This window comes from Astyanax mexicanus, chromosome 21 (genome assembly GCF_023375975.1).
Source record: "Astyanax mexicanus isolate ESR-SI-001 chromosome 21, AstMex3_surface, whole genome shotgun sequence".
NCBI lineage: Eukaryota > Metazoa > Chordata > Actinopteri > Characiformes > Acestrorhamphidae > Astyanax > Astyanax mexicanus.
The window spans coordinates 23,262,386-23,281,227 of NC_064428.1; the positions used below are offsets into that span (position 1 = coordinate 23,262,386).

Sequence of the window (18,842 nt, forward strand, 5' to 3'; positions counted from 1 at the left end):
GAGAGATTTGCGTGTTCTGATGTGAGCTACTCACAGGTAAAGGTTCTCTTTGATCTCCTCGTGCTCATATTCTAGTCCCATACATAATTCTGCAGCTCCCTCAGTGTTTTCTGTCGTATTTTGCGGCTAGCGCGAGCGCTTACAACTAACACCGCGGACCGTGAGGTGCCGCCGCCCTTGTGCCGAATCCGCTACTGAATCCGACTCCCGCTTCGCGGACAGAATCGGCACAACACCCCCCGCTGTACAACTGCGGGAGTGAAAACAGCGCTAATAAAGTAGTTTAGTTTCACTTTCAGTTTTCGTTATTTTATTTAAAAATAAAAATATCAATAAAAACAGATGCCTACATCTCAGACTATTATCCCACACTTCACTCCTCGCGCCCGTTTTGTCCACAAGTCGCGGACGAGAGACATCTGTTATTTTAGCCGTCGCCATTCTACACTCGCTGCTGCTCTGCTGGCTTGCGCGTGAATCGATTCATTTGTTCAGAACACTAAGTTTATCTGAATCCTGCCACACCGACTGCTGCGGTGTGAATCAGTTTTCTTATGAACTGAATCAAATCGCGCCTACTAATTTGACTCATTTGAAGCTAGTGACTGGGCTATATACAGTATCGAAAGCATCGAACGCTAAAGAACCGAATCGTTTGTGATGACGTAGTATCGAAAAAGAATCGAACCTTCGGTACACCGTGCAACTCTAATTGCGTGCGTGCCTGCGTTCTAGAGCCCCGATACTGTGTTGTTGTTTTTTTTTGTTTGTGTATTTTTTTGTTTGTGTATTTTTTTGCAGTAATTCCTGGGACAATATATTGGCTATTTAAAACAGGTTTATTTGTGGCTGTCTGCAATGCCATTGGGTGAATGGCAGCAAATTCTAAGCTCAGTGACTTGCCTGAATGTTCTGAACTCATTGACTGGCATCCAGCCTGTGAGATCGGTCAGTGGAATTACCTTTCCTGGACAGCCAGAGGCCTTTCATCATGAACCGTGATTAGAACATATATTTATAAGGATGGAGACACACACACACACACACACACACACACACACACACACAATGAGTAACACTAGGAAGGAGACCAAAGGTGTAGAGTTACTCGAAGTTGTGAGGTAAAGAGCTATTCTTACTTTAACAATTGGGACGGGCTTTTCCGTTCCCCTTCTGGTTATTGAAAAAAGTGATTGGAGCTGCCGCCAAGAGAAAGGTGGGTGAGAGAGGAGTGAAGGAGTATGTGGAAAAAGATGAAGGGAGTTTCTTTTTCTTTTTAGGGATCTTTACAAAAAATGACAGAAGTAGAGAATGAGTTAGTTCGGTCAAGCTGGAGTACCTATGGAAGCTGCAGGTGTTGATGCATGTTTGTATTTTGATGCTTAGTGTACAAGGAAAAAATCTACCAAAGGATGTGAAGATTTGATTACATTTAGCAACAAAAGCTATATGTGGTCAGGAGTATCACCCTACCTCCTTAACTCCTCAACTCATCCCAAAGTATTAGATGGAGCTCCACCATTCCAGAGCTTTGCAGCTTAATGCTGAAAAAGCTTTATGCATCACAGACAGGGCTCCAGACTAACATGTAAGCTTTGAATGATTTTGGGACGGTTGTAGGAAAACCCTGCACAGAATATATGTGGTAAACTTTAGTAGGGTAGAGTAAATTTACTTGTGTGTGCCTGCCAGATATCTTAAGTAGATGTTGCATTTGTAAGGCGTTAGATTTGCAAGTTAGTGTGGGAAATGTAGAGGTTTAGCAGGATTGCTCGGGTAACTGTAGCCTTGAAAATCTACTTAGATTAGTGTTACTTCATTCACAGACATTATCTGCAGGTCGTGGATGATGTTTCACAGAATATCGTGTTACGAAAATGATATTGGAGCGTGTTTGGTTATCATACTGTGGACTGTGTTTACTTCTTACTGGTCATATTTGGGTGGGGGGAAATGTAAGTGAATAGAGAACCTCACTTGCACATGCTCATCTCCTTTTAGTCTTAGCAACTGCTGATGCACTGAAACACACAGTGCAAAAAAACGTTAAGAGAATCAAAACTTAATGTCCATCTTACTGTAAAAAGGAACTGAGGTCAGCAGTGTGGGATTACTTTGGAAACCCCTTTAAGTGGACGCAGGGTTAAACAACACGGTCATCAACTATCAGCGAGTAATACAGCTCAGAAAATCAGTTATCATGGCTAACACACACAAGCTGTTGCTTCAGTTACTTGTGTGATGGTTGCTTTAATACTGCTAGTGAATTTAACTTTGTTATAAAATTGTGAAAATGACTATGTTTCTTAAAAAAGTTTGTTAACTATTATGATCTTTACTTTTGCCATATCGTAGTACCCTAGTGGACAGCCTCTCCGACTGTCACATCTGTGTCAGCAGAGTAAGAGTACAAAATGTTGCAATGGAATTAGAACAGGCTTAAAATAACCAGAACTGCTAACGCCCATATGCCGATGTTTCCGAGGTGCACCCTGCTTTCAACTTGCGGTCTAATTGTGGCGTCTGGCACAGCCGAATGGGCATGACCTGGCACCGAATTAGAGACCCACACTTCTGTACCCATCTCACCCAGTGAGGAGGGGTATGCTCAGATATGTCTGCGTTCTCTTACGTCCTCTGATTTTAAGGCTGCGGCTGACCGTTCAGAGTGTGTCCTGACCTAGATATATTGTCAGCTGCATTATGTAACCCTTCCTAGACATGCACACATGCAATCACTGGTGTGTTACCATTGGCAATATACACACTAGACCTATAACTAGCCTTATGGTGCTTTTTTGCCGCATGGGCCCTACGCAACTAGACTTGACTCTGCTTGGCTTTTTTGCATTTGCATTAGGCAAATTTGGTACCCTGAACAGGGTACTTTTTTAAAGTATCTGCTCACTTGTGGTTCCCAACGAGCCAAGAATTTATGTATTAAAGGATTTTAACATGATTTAAACCTTGCAGAGCACTGGTTGGTTAAAAAGAATCATCTCTCTGATTAGATTATTTTGCCTCCCCTCCCAAGTTCCTTTCGATCCTATCTGATCTTATGCTACGTTTAATAATAAATTGCATCCATAAATAATAATGTCCTTCCAATAATCACCTGAGGTAAAATAATTTCATTATTACAAACAGATTATATAATTAAACATCTGTACTTCTGATTTGTTTAGTGTAGTAGTATAAGTATAAAATTAATGTATTATACTGTTTGTTTAATATCTTATAATCCAATCAGTTTGACCTCCACTGCTTCCCGACATTCAGCTCCCAACTTCTTCAAAACACTGACGTCAATTTAGTCTGTTTTAGCGTTTGCTATTTAACATTAGCACGTTAGTTCAGACTCGTTCTTTCGACTTGATTGGGATTACAGTAGTGAGACGGTACACAGCCTAGCCAAAAAAAAAACAATTCACTGTGGCATTGTTTCAGTAAGCTTCTGCAGTGTCACAATAATTTATATCAATCCAATGTTGCATTAATTTTTCACCAAGATCTTGCAGCATTGATGATGGTAGAGTCTGACCACTGCACACAGTCTTCTCCAGCACATCCCAAAGATTCTCAATGGGGTTAAGGTCTGGACTCTGTGGTGAACTCTCTTAATCCATGTGTGAAAATGATGATCTCATGCTCCCTGCCCCATGAATCCTCACATTGTCATCGTGGAATATGCCCGTACCATCAGGGAAGGAAAAAATCCATTAATGGAATAACCTGGTCTATATTCAGTATATTCAGGTAGTCAGCTGACCTCAATCTTTCAGCACATACTGTTGCTGAACCTAGACCTGACCAACTGCAGCAACCCCACATCATTTGCTTACTTAAATCCAGGTGGATTGTATGTATATATGTCTGGATTGGCTTTGATCCTGAGTCACTGGATTGGTTTGGGTCATCCCAACCTGTCAAGTCTGTCTCTTGGTGGGGCTCGTATTTTTTTAAGGGTAGTCCAAACCAAAAAAAGAGATGTCAACGCAACTTTTTTAAAATCGCTGGTCTAAAAGTTTGAATAATCCTAACAAGTGTGTTCACACTGCAAACAAACTGAACCATACATTTGATCTGGATTAAGACCACCTTTTTTGGATTGGTTGGACCAAATTTTGGCTCTAGACTGTGGTCTAAGGCAGCTTTTTACATCTGCTATTTAAACATCTGCATGCCTGGATTTTGAAGAGAAGGGAGGGGTGAAACAACCCTTAGTCTAAGTTTGGGTCCTCACTGAAAGTTGTCAAGTGTCGCAAAATTCTTACATTTGTTTTGACTTTAAGTTTCAGTACTTTGTTTGAATTTTGTTAACTGATTAAGCTCATGATATGCAGTGTTTTTTTTTTTTTTTGTGTCTTATTTTTGTACACACACACACACACACACACACACACACACACACACACACACACACACACACACACTCTTGCACACAGCCTAATCTGGATATGAGAATTGCACACAGCACCTCAGCCATCATCATGATAATCACAGTGAGTGTGTGCCTCTGCAGCCAATTACGTGCAACCATTCAGCGCACAACGGTAAAGCGAACCAATCCCTGAGCTCTACGCAAACCATTCAGCCAATAGGAGAGTAATTGCGGGGCTGCTGTTGTGAGGCAGAAAGTGACTCATCATATTCAGAGATCGGTTTCTGAGTCCAGGCTGCAACAGGAGTGTTTTTGAAAAGAAAAGGAAAACAAGAAAGGGGAATGTAAGGTAGTGATGTGACAGAAAAAGATAAAAGATATTTAATAAGAAGTGTAAATGAGACTAAGCCACCTCCCTCAAACATACACAAACAGACAAAAAGTCATTTATATAATCATAATCTGATGAGACATACCCTGAGAAGCAGGCAATAGAGGCCAGTTAAATCAGGGTTATGCTATTTAGGAAACTCAGTGTGCTTAGGTCTAGTTCTGGCATGTACAAAAAAAATTACATTTTGACACATTAGTTCTGTTTTAATGTGCCTAGTATTTATTCTGTTTATTTAGTAATCTTGCTTGGCAACCGTAATATAATGTTAACAACTTTGATGTAGCAGCATACAACTATATCTATGTAAATATGTAGTGGTCACACACTTTTTGTGTGTGTTATTCTCTGTTTTTGTGTTCATTGCTAACATTGAAATGTAGACCCTCCCCAAGAGACCGTGACCACCAATTTTAGTTTACAGGATCCCAATTTTATTTACATTCTGATATTGATTCATTGAGGAATAGCTCAGTTTTTTCAGGTTTTGTTTGAATATACACAGTTTTTTTTGTGAGTTGTGATTTTGACTAATGCTGGAGTAGTGATGCTGGGCAAATCTTTCAGCTGGTGTGGCTGCAATTAACACAATAGTGAGAGGTTTGGTTAGCAACTCTTATGGTGTGGCAGTGATGCTAATGAGATGCTAGCAGCTGAACGACTTGCTGCTGATAGGGTTTACACATGGAAAAGATTGTTCTCAGAGTGAATTAAAAGATCATTCAAAGTTCCATTAAGAATTAAAATCATATTTCCCTATCTCATGTCTGTACCCAGGGTCAGGTTAACCACAATAATAACAGCTGGGCTTAAAAGGGTTACAGCGACAATGCTAACAATAACATTAGGCGAACTTAGCAGTGTTTGGAGCAGTTTAATCACATTGCTATGAACCGAACAGAGCTAAAAAGGAGTTTGAGTGGGTTAGCAGTAATGCTGACAGCCAGACTCATTAGAAGAGGTGTCCACAAACATTTGGATTCATACTGTTTCCCATTGAAGTTTTGAAGAAGCTGTTCCACTCTCTCCCTCTTTCTCTCTTTGTTCCGTTGACTTGCAGAAGGACGAAGTGTACCTGAACTTGGTGCTGGACTACGTCCCAGAGACTGTCTACCGAGTTTCCAGGCATTACAGCCGAGCCAAGCAGATCCTTCCCATGCTTTATGTAAAGGTACGAATACAGTCTTATTCAACTCATTTGCGTAAATTCATTGTTTGAGTCTTTTGGTTTGCTATCTCTATATAACTCTATATAACTCTATAATTGAACTAATTAGAAGTAGATCCTTTGCTTTGCTTCTTTATCATTTTTCTTTACTCATTATACTTCAACTCGAATCTAGTGTGCTGCAGAAAGAAACGTGCAGGGATACTTCAGGAATTTTTTTCTTATTGGCTAACAGGCCAGAATAAAGTAAAGGAGTATTGTAATAAATCATATGCAAAATGTACAATATACAGAATTCATTGTTAAGTGTGCTACTGTTTCTCTCTTTCTCTCTCTGTTTCTTTTTAGCTGTATATGTACCAGTTGTTCCGCAGTTTGGCATACATCCACTCCTTTGGGATCTGCCATCGGGACATCAAGCCCCAGAACCTACTGCTGGACCCTGAGACTGCTGTGCTCAAATTATGTGATTTTGGCAGGTAAGGGAGGGAGAAGGAGTGCAGGAGCAGAAAAATGGAGCTTTCACTTTTGCCTTATAGAAATGCTGCATCATTGGAAATTTGCAGGTTCGATTTCCTGTGATGCTACTGCCATCCATACGCAGGCGTTCTAGAGAGCAAAACTGGCATATGTGAAAGAGGGAGAGCCATACACACAGAAAGAGCTTCTGCCAGCCTCGGGCGGCTGTGGCATTGCTGGGGTTTAAACTTGTGATTTTTTAGTAATGGGGCCTTTTTAGTGGGTAGTAGGATGGTACCTCATGTTTACCTCCCACATCACTCAGCACAATATTTGTCAGTATGGGTATTTGTACAAAGTCTCCATTTAGGTTTCAGAAGAAGAGTCAATTGTATGGTTTTATATGTCTCAAAGGAAGCCTTTATCGGACTAACGCTGGTAGTACTGTGTGACTGGGGTACCCTAACGTGTGGGTGGGAGTTAGAAATGGCTAAATCAGGTAGAAATATGCTAATTACAGTTAAATCTGATTGTTTAAGCCACATTTAAAGCAGTTAGACCTCACATCAATTAGACCTCCCCTCTGAGCGGCAAAAGAGCTAGCGATCTTAGTGCTGGGGAACTAAACTAAAACTCCTGTATTACGCTGCACTTCAGTAGAGTAGCTTTATTGCTCCTTACAACCTGACTGGTACAATTCATACATAAGCCACACTGGATTATAAAATGCACTGACAATTTTGGGGAAAATTAAAGGATTTTAAGTGTGCCTTATAATGCGAAAAATACGGTAAAAGCTTTTTGCCTTCATAGTACAGCAGTTCAGCATCTCAGTTGTAGCATCTCACATAACACTTTTTAATTACTAGTAATGGCATGTGAGGGATGCAGGGGGATAATGCTCAGCAGCCTCTCTAACACTTCTTTTGACTTCCTCCTGCAGCGCTAAGCAGCTGGTGCGTGGTGAGCCCAATGTCTCCTACATCTGCTCTCGCTACTACCGAGCCCCTGAGCTCATCTTTGGAGCCACAGACTACACCTCTAGCATAGGTAAGCACTTGTTTATCCTCTAATGACTCTGGAAATAGTTTGTAAGTTCCAAATACTTTGTTCTTTGGGTGTTTTTGTCTGTAATCACAATTTCTATGCATCTCTGTCTCACAGATGTGTGGTCAGCTGGCTGTGTGCTAGCGGAGCTTCTTCTGGGGCAGCCCATCTTCCCTGGGGACAGTGGGGTTGACCAGCTAGTTGAAATCATCAAGGTTGGTTTGTGTTTTCTATTCCTGTATTGTCTGTGATGGTAAGGTTAGAATCTAAAGCATTTGATCATTAAATAGATACTAAAAGTACATCTTTCTCTAGGTCCTGGGGACCCCCACTCGTGAGCAGATCCGTGAGATGAACCCCAACTACACGGAATTCAAGTTTCCTCAAATTAAAGCCCACCCGTGGACTAAGGTAAGACAGTCATTGCTGGAAAAGCTGGTGAACACCTCTGGTTCTAGATCTTGGCTCTTTGCCCTTTTTATCTCTTCAGATTTAGGCTTGTTTCAGACCGTTTGTTATCCTTACTGGAACTGCAGTCAGAAATCAGAAAAGGATAGATGTTGGAGATATCACAGCACCCCCATGTGGCAGTGTGGGCATAATGCAGTTAATAGATTAGCTTTAATGAAGTGTGCAATTTTACATTCGTGCCTTGCACTTTGTGTGATTTTTTTTTTTTTTTTTTTTTTTAGGTGTTCAGACCGAAGACCCCTCCTGAGGCGATTGCTCTGTGTTCTCGGTTGCTGGAGTATACACCCACAGCACGCTTTACTCCTCTGGAGGCCTGCGCCCATGCCTTCTTTGACGAGCTACGCGTACCAACCCTCAAACTCCCCAATGGCCGAGAGAGACCACCACTCTTCAACTTCACCACCCAGGGTATAAATCCCACAGACACATATACAAACATTATTGATTTGGCAAATGATGCAAAATTAATATAATCGTGTTTTTAAACTTTAAAGCTTTTCTGCTTTCCAGGCTATTTTTTTTATGTAGTTTACTATAGTAATCAAGTATACTGAGGTGTATTTGCTTGTGCTTATCCCAAATGCTCTGCATCTTTTGTTATTTCTGCAAATAAATGCTCTAAATGACAATATTTTTGTTGGGTTTTTTAGGAGAAATGTTGTCCTTAGTTTATAGAATATAACAACACAATGTTTATTTTGTGAACATAATTGTTTTGTACAGCGTGTATTATTATTTGTTCAAATTAATTAAGTATTTTTTACCATGCATTTTTAAAAAGGAAAATTAGAGAATGAATGCTTTGGTTAATACATATTAAGCACATTATGGCATTAAATCTTGTTGTTCTGTCTCTTTAGAGTTGTCCAGTAACCCATCGCTGGCATCCATACTTATCCCTGCACATGCCCGCAATCAGGCCGGAGCCTCCCCTCCCTCAAACGCCTCATCTACGGCAGGTCAGTGCCACCTTGTGTGGTCTCACTATACCTGTATGGACGAAGGCCCAATCCCATTTCACCACTTAGCCCTACCCCTCTGTTTTGTGTGTTTGTGTGCTTGAGGGGTAGGGGGGTATGGCCCTTCAAAAGGAGATCTTTCAGAGGCACACTCAAAACAGAGGATTATGAGAATCACTGAGAAAATTAAATATTTAAAAAAAAAAATATATATATATATATATATATATATTTATATGATAACTACTATCTTACCATAGTTTATTGTGTCTTTCAATGTGTTATGACACTTTCTTTTCATAACAAGTATAAAACCAATCATCAGTAGTTATTCTCAGTAGCTAGCTAACTCTCCTGTTCCACCTATATGTGTGCAACAGACTGCAGAGGCTGCAGTATTTAAGGTGGACTGGAGATGCAAGAGGTAAAATGTACGCACACAGCTTGTCTAGTCTCTTTCAAAGCTTTTGTCACTGAATTCAATCAAAGTTTCTGAGTAATACTCCAAAATCTAGCAGAAAGTCTTCCCTTGACAGAAGAAACAGTTACACCAACATATTTGTATGAGTAAAAACACAAACATCCACCCATGAGTCCAGAAGAAACAATAAATGAGCAAGAGTCCCTCTACTTTTGTGCTTATAGTGTATTGTCACATCTATCCCTAAATATTTCCTATTAATTAATTTGCTGTCTTTTTCTTCTCTTTCTTCCCATTCTTAGATGTCAGCAGCGGCGAACGCGGCCCAACCACCAACGCTGCCTCCGCTTCTGCCCCAAACCCCTCGACCTGAGCCCCACCCACCTCTCAACAGGCCAACCCCCATGATGCTGCTCATTTACAATGCCCACTCCCCAAGTTAGGGGCGCGGCTACAAAAAAAAGAACGAAAGAAAAAAAAGAAAACAAGTCATGACGAGGCACGGACAAACCTACCGAACTTTCTCTCCCCTCAACCCCTCGCCATTTGTTTTATTTTTATTGTCGTTTTATAATTTATTTATACTAAAGGACAACAAGGATGTCTTTAAAAAAACAAAAACAAAAAAAAAAAACAGCCTCGCATTCGTTCTCGACTCGGGGACAAGAGGACTCTGGGACTGTGGAGAAGTTGAACAATAATGATGATGATAATTATGATATATTATATATATATATATATATATATATATATACACACACACAGACACACCCACACATACACACACGTCTGCTTATGTAGAGATACGTAGAGATATGTAGAGCGACAAATATGAGGCTTTGTGTGTCTCTTTTTGAATCGTAATTTAATTTTTGTTTTATTTTATTTTTTTAAAGGGTGATTGGTTCACAGTAGCCTTTGTTGCCGCCCGTCTAGTCATTAAAAGCAAAAGCGGATTTCTTCACTTTAGCTCCCAGCCTTGTGACCCTTGCCCTTCTGGTGCAGGACCCAAAAGAACAAAAACGTTGAACCGAACACAACAGACGTTCTCAGCTTTGGGTCGTCTGAGAGACGATCAGTGTGTCTCAGTGTGTACTGAAGCATCTCGGAGTAAATGTGCGCTGCTGAACTAGGATTGTTCTGAGCTCTGAAAGCTCATTAAGATAAGGGCAAAGACTGATCCCAGATCAAAGATAAGATGATGGTTTATACTGATGTATAAACGACAGTTGTGTATCTTTTTGTGTGCGTTTGTTTTTGTTCGTTTGTTTTTTCCCATCATAATGGTTAAGGTTCTGATTTGGGTTGGGTTGAGTCGACTGATCCCAGATCAGCTTAAACATAAGGGCTACTTCCACCTGCAAGTGGGCGAGAGCAGATTTCCTAGGCTTTGCGGACTGCACATTGGTTTCCTGTGAAATACCTTTGTCTATAACGTTATATAATGTCTATAATGTTGCCTTTTCACTTCTTGTGTGGGGTTGATACACGTGGGGTTGTATGCTCGGCTTCGACGGTATGCTGCTTTATCCTTAATGTTTCTTTGTTCTGTATGTTTTTCTGTTCCTTGTTTTTCTTTTTAAAAGTGTGTTTAAAGGAGTATACCTCTGTTTTTACCTTCCCTCCTCCACATACATGCTAGTCTTCCCTTCTTCTTCCGTTTACTGTGTACACTCACTTTGAAACGCTTGGGTTTTTGCGTGCGTTTGTGTGAGTGCGTGTATGTGCGTGCATGAGCACGCATGCTGTCGTTGTAGTATGTCTACTGTATTTAAAATATGCCGACCCCTAGAGGGCGTCAGTGAGCAGAGGAAAAAAATTATATATGTATACACACAAAAATAAACAAGCGATGACAAACGAAGACGTTTTCAAGAAGTAGTTCAGGAGCGAAGATCAGGGCTGAGTCTAATCAATGTAGTCTCGAGCTGTACATACATTTCTTGCCCTAGCCATAGAATGCAAAATGGCCAACGGAGACGCAGCGGGGGCGGCTGCGAAGTGTATGTGGTAGTTTCGGAGTGCCTTTACTTCCACTGATTCTTTTATGTCGCCATTTCTCTGTTCTGGTCTGTTCTGTAGAACTGAGCCTTTCCCTGCTGATCTTTTGACGTATTTTACGATCTTTGCAGAGATTTGCATAGGTTGCGGGAAAGGTAGGAAGAGACTGAAGGGGTTTTTGGACAATGTTTGTTTTTGTTTGCTTGTTTAAAATAGTATTAAGAGCAAAAGCTAATCGGCATTACTGGCATTACCGGCATTTTCCGGAACTCCTTCCGCCCAGATGGTGTTATGTCAAATTTGTACAAAGAAAACCACTATGGAAGAAAATCTAGAACAGATCGTGATAGCAGTAACAGAAGCTGAATAAAAAAAAGCAAAAATGCCTATTTGCTGCTGATCTGAGACCAGTTTTCAGTTTTGTGCTCTCTTGTTAAGCATTAATCTCAGTGGTTCAGGATGTTTGGGTCGGGTTGAGCTGGTTCAGGATCAGTGCGAATGAGGCGATGATTTCTCTCATAGCGTAATGGACCTCCCTGGAGTGCTGTTGAAAGGCTGCTGCTCTGCTTCTGTTGAATCCACAGTTCTAGTCTCGTGTTTTTGGGCCTTTGTTATGTGCTATTGTTAAAGTCTTCTACAAACTAACCAGAGCTTGTTTAACATTCATGTAAAATCTAGATTTTTAGTGAAAAATTTCACACTGCTGCTTCAAACCTGACTAGTGCGCCCCATGTGGGTGGAAATTCTGTGAACTTGAGGGATGTCTGACATAGATATCGTCTCTCTAATTGGCTGCTTTTCTTTACTCTCTACTCTGCTTGTTTCTCAGTAAGCCCCACCTTCAAACAAGTTCCTAACCTGCATTTTTTTTTCAAACTTGCTATCATAGTAACCTCAATCTCGCTTAATAATGTGATGCACCTCCCGTTCTGTTTCAAATTGCATTGTGGGATAACAGTTTCAATCTAAACCACACTCAAAAAGTGGTCCGGTTCAGAGCGTGGATTGTAGAAATTTGCTCATATACTTAGTTTTGACTACGTACTAAGTACTTCATACTCAAAAAGTAGTTAGTATGTAATTAGAATGCAGCCATTGTATTTACGAGGATATGCAAGGGTAAGAACCTGTTCCAAAACACAAACAAAATCAAGGGATTTAACTGCGTTTACCTTGATTTACAAACAACTAAATCTTATCTGAAGTTAAGTCAGACTTTCCCAGACATGGATTAAGCCTAGTCTTGGATTACATAGCATTTTGAATAGAGATTCTTCATTACAAGAAAGATGTAGTCTACTTTTAGGCCACATTTCTTTTTTTATTTTATAATGAAAATGCTATGTAATATTTAGTGTAAAAAAAAAAGAAAAAAGAAAATTTAATTGCACATTTTCAAAATAATACCAGATAATACCTGATTCAGATGCTTATTTACATCCCTAGAGTTTGTTGAATTGGACAATGTTTTTTTTTATCCCCATGATGGTGCTTATTCATTATCATCCCTGTTTTCCTTTCTGTAGTGTGATCTGTATTGAAACTAGGGGTGGACGATATTTATAGGCATTCTAACGATATGTAATATTTCTTGTGCTTTTGTGTCACACAGATGAAATGCATTAGTTGGGGCAGATTCTTAAACCTGCACTCTCTACCATAGTTGGTACAGTATTTTTATGCAAAATGTACCACTGGATTAATTACAAACTGTGTAATTAAATGAGCTGTTAGCAGTTAATTGGTCAGTTTTCGTTTTAAGCACTGAGGAAATTCACAATATTTTCATGCTTATAAATGCATATTGTGCATCACGATAACAAAATTGCTCATAATACATTATATTGTGATAACAATATTGCCAAATTGCCCACCCCTAAATGAGAACCTTTATGGCTCAGAGAAAAACATGTAAAAAAAAAAACAAAATGAATTAATGTTTTAAAGAAGAAGGTATACATGTTTATGGAGTTTTAACCTAGCTTGAGGTTTGCTTGTTTATTTGTCTATTTGTCAATTATATATTTTTTTCTGCTAACCAGCTAACCATTAAGAAAGGGATATAAAATAAATGATGTCATACTCTACAGTATTACCTAATCAACTATGGCAATAAGTATTACACAATTGATGATCACTTCTTTTTTTGTTTGTTGTTGTTTTTTTGTTTGTTTTATTTTCTATGTCTACAAAGCTGTAACATACCGCTTTCAGCAGCACTCAAAGGGGGATATGTCATGTAGCACCAAGTACATAATTAAAAGCGTAATAATAATAATACCATTAATAATACATGTAAGCGTATGTAAATGCTTTCCTTCTTTAAATCCTACAACAGCCATAGATATGTCGCTTCCCACACCACGACTGCGAAACGCATCAGATCACGTTCAGACACGTGACATTTCGGGGAAGATCGTAACCTGTCCGTCACGCAGTTTTTTTATTTTTTCTTATTTTTTATTTTTTTATGAAATTGCTTTAAAAACAAAGACGACAAACTGAAATTAAATTAACAGGATAAAAAAGGGTTGCTGCATATTTGGACATAAACTTGTGTATAGCTGTTGGCAGTTGACAAAGAGACTTTGTAACCACAGACAAAAAGAAGAACACGACTATGACATTGCTATTACTTGAATGCCTGTTGACTATTTTTTTTATATACATATATCTATATATATATATATATATATATATATATATATATATATATATATATATATATATATATATATATATATATATATATATATATATAATTTCATCCAAAACAGATCTGTTTGTTTTCCCTCCTGTGATGGTTATGCTCAATGTCTCTCTCTGTAAATACTGTTCCGTTCTCCTGTGTAAAATGGTTCAGAGAAGTAGTTACCCGGTACTGTAATTTGCATTGAATAAAGTGTAGGTTAGCCTGAAATCACACTGAAAACCCTGTCATCGCTGTGTTTGCCCCTCATTACAGAGTGTTCTTTCCACTTTCTTTTCACACGAGTAGACACTATTTGAATGGAGGGTCATTGCCGTCTCCACCAAATATGTTAACCAAATAGATTTGCCTAAGGCTTGGAGGTAAGCCTCTCATCACTGTCCAGACAGACTCATGAGCATCCAGAATTGATGCATAAATATAACCCAAAATCAGAAAAAAAAACTTTTATTTGATTGCTGACAGTATGAACCAAGATATGTAATGTTGTAGGCCTGCAGCACCGTCCATAAAAACACCTTACATTGAGACAGAGGAAATTTAGGGCAAGCAATGAAGTTAAAAAAAAAATTTAGGAGCAAAGATGGGCAAGGAGCCTTCAGTTTGTAACAAATACATGAGAAAATGTGTTGATGTTTAAATATCAATATTCCTCAAAGAAACATTGTAAGGGGTTTAAATAGTCTTACTCTACAGTGCATAATATCAAGGAATTGGGAGGAAATTTCGGCTCAATCCCATTTCTCTTTTGTACCCCAACCCCTTGTTTTCGAGTGTAACCCTTCTCCTTCTTCTTCTGTTATAGCCCTGCTGTGTTTCTTTTTGCTAACCACAATTGTAAATCCAAAAGTTTTTAGGCTTTTCCTGAAATACAAGGTCTAAGCTAGATAGAGTAATATATTATCTGGATAGTCATTAGTACTAAACTACAATAGAGTTCTAGACTATGTTCATAAATTAGATGTTGGAGTTGGGATTGACATCATGTCCAAGTTAAACTGTTAAACAGAGTTCATTTGTGTAAAGTGGTTTGACAATCATGAATCTACAAGCGCTGAACAATGAAACAAACACCTGTCATTTTAGTGTGGGAGGTTTCGTCGCTAACTTGGAGCAGACTGGTGGCCAATCATTAGGGGGGACATACCAGAATTCAAAAGAGGACAAATTGTTGGTGCATGTCTTGCTGGTGCATCTGTGACCAAGACAGCAAGTCTTTGTGATGTATCAAGAGCCACGGTATCCAGGGTACCACCAAGAAGAACGAACCACATCCAACAGGATTAACTGTGGACTGTAAGAGGACGCTGTCTGAAAGGGATGTTTGGGTGCTAACCCGGATTGTATCTAAAAACCATAAAATCACGTCAGAATTCAATGTGCACCTCAACTCTCCTGTTTCCACCAGAACTGTCTGTCGCCACAAATTATTGTGGTCTAAACCAGGTGTTTCAGTTTCAATGTCCAACCCCTGTAGATCTGTATCCCACTGCCTTAGGTTAGAATTGTTTGGTAAGAATGGGTAATTGCACTGAGTATGCAGAACAATATTTTTTAACTGGGCGGGTGTGATGCGGTCTCCTTTCAGAGCGGATGTATCTGATTCCGGGTTATGTTCAGTCAGAGAGAGAGAGAGCGTGCTCAGTCAGAAACTTCACTTCAACTACACACTTTGTTTTTACCATGGGTGAATGAGCTACTGAGCTCTCAGTTTCCCCTTCTCCTAGTCTCTATTGCTCCACCAGCCACTCGCGTTTAGTAAATCTGAGCCAGATCCACTTTTAGAAGCCGTACAGGTGACGTAAGTACGTAAAGACGCGTGACGTGGCCAGAAAAACTTCTGCGAAAAGCGGCCAGACACCCCAGTTTTTAGAATGAATATATTATAATATATAAGGCTTAGCAGGGACGGTTGTTCCAGCTCACTGATACCATTAAACACACCATTTTGTCCCTTCTCCACTAAGAAATGCATCTGCTTTCAGTTTAGAAACAAAACAATACGGACCACTTTATGCTGCCAAACAGGTACTGAGCCTTATTTAAAACAATAACAACGAAGAGTGGTTCTTCTGCTTTGTCATTCACTAAATGAGTTTCATTTTCCAGAGATCAGGGCAGGGCAGAATTCCAACACGACAAACATTTACTGAAGTAAGAGATTTTTGTCTTAAACATATATAAGTAAAATAAATATATTGATTTGCTGAATGTAGGTGCCATAATCACTTTTGTTACAGGTATCGCCACAGAAATTATATAAAAAAAAATGTACCCAGAAGTCTCTTGCTTATTATTCCATCTGATGCAATAGTGCTAAAGTTATATACAGCTCTGGTAAAAAATAGAGACCACTTCAGTTTCTGAATCAGTTTCTCTGACTTTGCTATTTATAGGTATATGTTTGAGTAAAATGAACATTGTTGTTTTATTCTATAAACTACGGACAACATTTCTCACAGATTCCAAATAAAAATATTGTCATTTAGAGCATTTATTAGTAGAAAATGAGAAATGGCTGAAATAACAAAAAAGATGCAGACCTTTCAGACCTCAAATAATGCAAAGAAAACAAGTTCATATTCATAAAGATTTAAGAGTTCAGAAATCAATATTTGGTGGAATAACCCTGGTTTTTAAGCACAGTTGTAAGGTGATTTACCACAGCATGACTTAGATAAAACTTGGATGTGAGAAATAATAGAATTTAAAATATTTTATAGTTTACTAGAGACAGTTTCAGCATTACAGATGTATAAAAGGAAACTGAAATGAATAGATACATTAGAAAAGAGTAAAACACACAGTATAATTATACCTCAAAGAAAGAAAATCATGGTTAAAATCAGGATAGAAGTTGTACAATGTAACTCCAGCTTTAGACACTCAGAGTCTGACATTACTACCCACCAGCTTCATTTCTGTCTGTTGATTTCTTCTGGGTGAAGCTATTTTTGTTTTGTAGTGTTTCAACTGTTTCATCATGAGTCGACCCACAGCTAAGAACAATACAGATCCAGCTGCTCCATTAAAAGGTACCACCATTCCACAAGCCTTGCTTCATTTTCTGTTTGTTGTACCAATGTTGTCCTAATTACCATGTTTGATGGGTCAGCAACTCAATTTGAAGTACTAAAAGTGTTTCATTAAATCATTGCGGGGTTGGGATGTTGAATAGATAGATAATCACCTTCCTACCTCACCTCATCTACAACCTCCCAAACCCTCCTACAAGTAATGGATGGAGCACAATCGCTCCAGAAATGAGTTAGTTAGTTCCACTGCTCAATACTGAGGGTTTTATGCTGCTCTAGCTCATGCCCGGCATTAGGTGTGGTGTCAAGAGGCTCATGCTTCTTCTACTTCAGATTCTATTCTATTTGCAAACTCCTCTCTACAGAGACTAGACCTGCTCTGTTTGCATTTCTGCATCTGTGTCAGCCGTGGGTGCAACTTAAAGTAGCTGGATGCATTTATTAGAAGGGGAGTCCATAAACATTTGAACATACAGCTCTGGAAAATATAAGAGACCACTTAAAAATGATGAGTTCTGGAATATAATCAAGAGGAAGATGGATGATCACAAGCCATCAAACCAAGCTGAACTGCTTGAATTTTTGCACCAGGAGTGGCAAAAGTTATCCAAAAGTAGTGTGTAAGACTGGTGGAGAAGAACATGCCAAGATGCATGAAAACTGTGATTAAACTGAGTTATTCCAACAAATATTGATTTTTGAAGTGATTTGTCTTCTTTTTACTCTTTAACAGCTACTTTGCGATGTAACTTCTGTCCAAGTGGAACAAGATATGACTCCTGTGTCCGTCAAGACTTTATGTGTGGACGCATAGAGAATACATGCGGAACTGTTCTTAGAGATGGTAAGTTGACTTGTTTATTTTACATGTGAAACATTCACTATTATGAAAAAAAAACATAATCCCTAATAATTGTGAACTGTTGTTTTTTCTTTAGACAGGGTGATTACAATGGGCTGTATGCAGATGCAAACCTGTGAGAACTGGAAAAAGATCAAGGATGTTGGTGTTATTTGCTGCTATACTAATAACTGCAACTGAATGTGCAAACAAATCCAGAATGTAAAGTTTAAGGATGTAGTTTTGGATTTTTCAACATCTCTCCCTTCATTATAACTTTCTGCTGCATTTTCTTGTTCCTCATTTGTCTTATTGTGTGTATGTGAGTGGGTTTTTTTAAAGGGAACTATTTGTGTTGATCTACAGCATGTAGTCTTGCTTTGAGCATAAAATAAATTAAAGGTCATTCTGGATGGTGTTGACATTTGGCTTCATCTTTGCATGAAACAGTTTTAATTGCAATTGTGAATTGGCACAGTAAACATTGTCCACAGACAGTGAGTTCTGGAAGTGTTCCTAAGCCCATGCAGTGATTTCCAGTACAAAATAATGCCTTTTTTAATGCAGTGCCACCTGAAGGCCCAATGATCACCAGCATCCAGATTTGCACAAGATTCCTCATTCTATGCACAAGGATTTCCATGGATGTTGTTAGAATCTTTTGATGATATTCCAATTTTATGTTAACTTTCTGGGATTTGGTTGGTGGACATCTGCTCTTTTTTCTTAGAGACTTTCTTTGCCTAAACATGAAAGTTAATTGCAGATTGCCCCTATTGCAGATATTGTTTTTACTTTTCCAGCCTTTTGTTGCCCTGTCCCAACTTTTTTGAGATTCATTTGCTGCCATCAACTTCTAAATGAGTTTTCAATAAATGGTAAAATGTCTTACTTTCTGATGTGTTGTCTATTTTCTATTGTGAATCATTGCATTCTGATGTATTTGTTTGTTAACATT

The 18,842-nt window shown here is 38.9% G+C and overlaps 1 protein-coding gene across 2 annotated transcripts in view; it reads left to right on the forward strand.

The window, feature by feature from the left end:
- Nucleotides 1-14,230, forward strand: part of gsk3bb (glycogen synthase kinase 3 beta, genome duplicate b) — a 37,046-nt gene extending 22,816 nt beyond the window's left edge. For both annotated transcript variants that reach the window (XM_022674767.2, XM_022674768.2), the window contains exons 4-11: nucleotides 5,833-5,943; nucleotides 6,289-6,419; nucleotides 7,343-7,449; nucleotides 7,564-7,661; nucleotides 7,762-7,857; nucleotides 8,139-8,325; nucleotides 8,778-8,876; nucleotides 9,600-14,230. In XM_022674767.2, the coding sequence (XP_022530488.2) occupies nucleotides 5,833-5,943; nucleotides 6,289-6,419; nucleotides 7,343-7,449; nucleotides 7,564-7,661; nucleotides 7,762-7,857; nucleotides 8,139-8,325; nucleotides 8,778-8,876; nucleotides 9,600-9,670 (900 nt within the window). In that variant the 3' untranslated portion in view covers nucleotides 9,671-14,230. The remainder of the gene's footprint in view (nucleotides 1-5,832; nucleotides 5,944-6,288; nucleotides 6,420-7,342; nucleotides 7,450-7,563; nucleotides 7,662-7,761; nucleotides 7,858-8,138; nucleotides 8,326-8,777; nucleotides 8,877-9,599) is intronic.
- The last annotated feature ends 4,612 nt before the right edge of the window (nucleotides 14,231-18,842 follow it).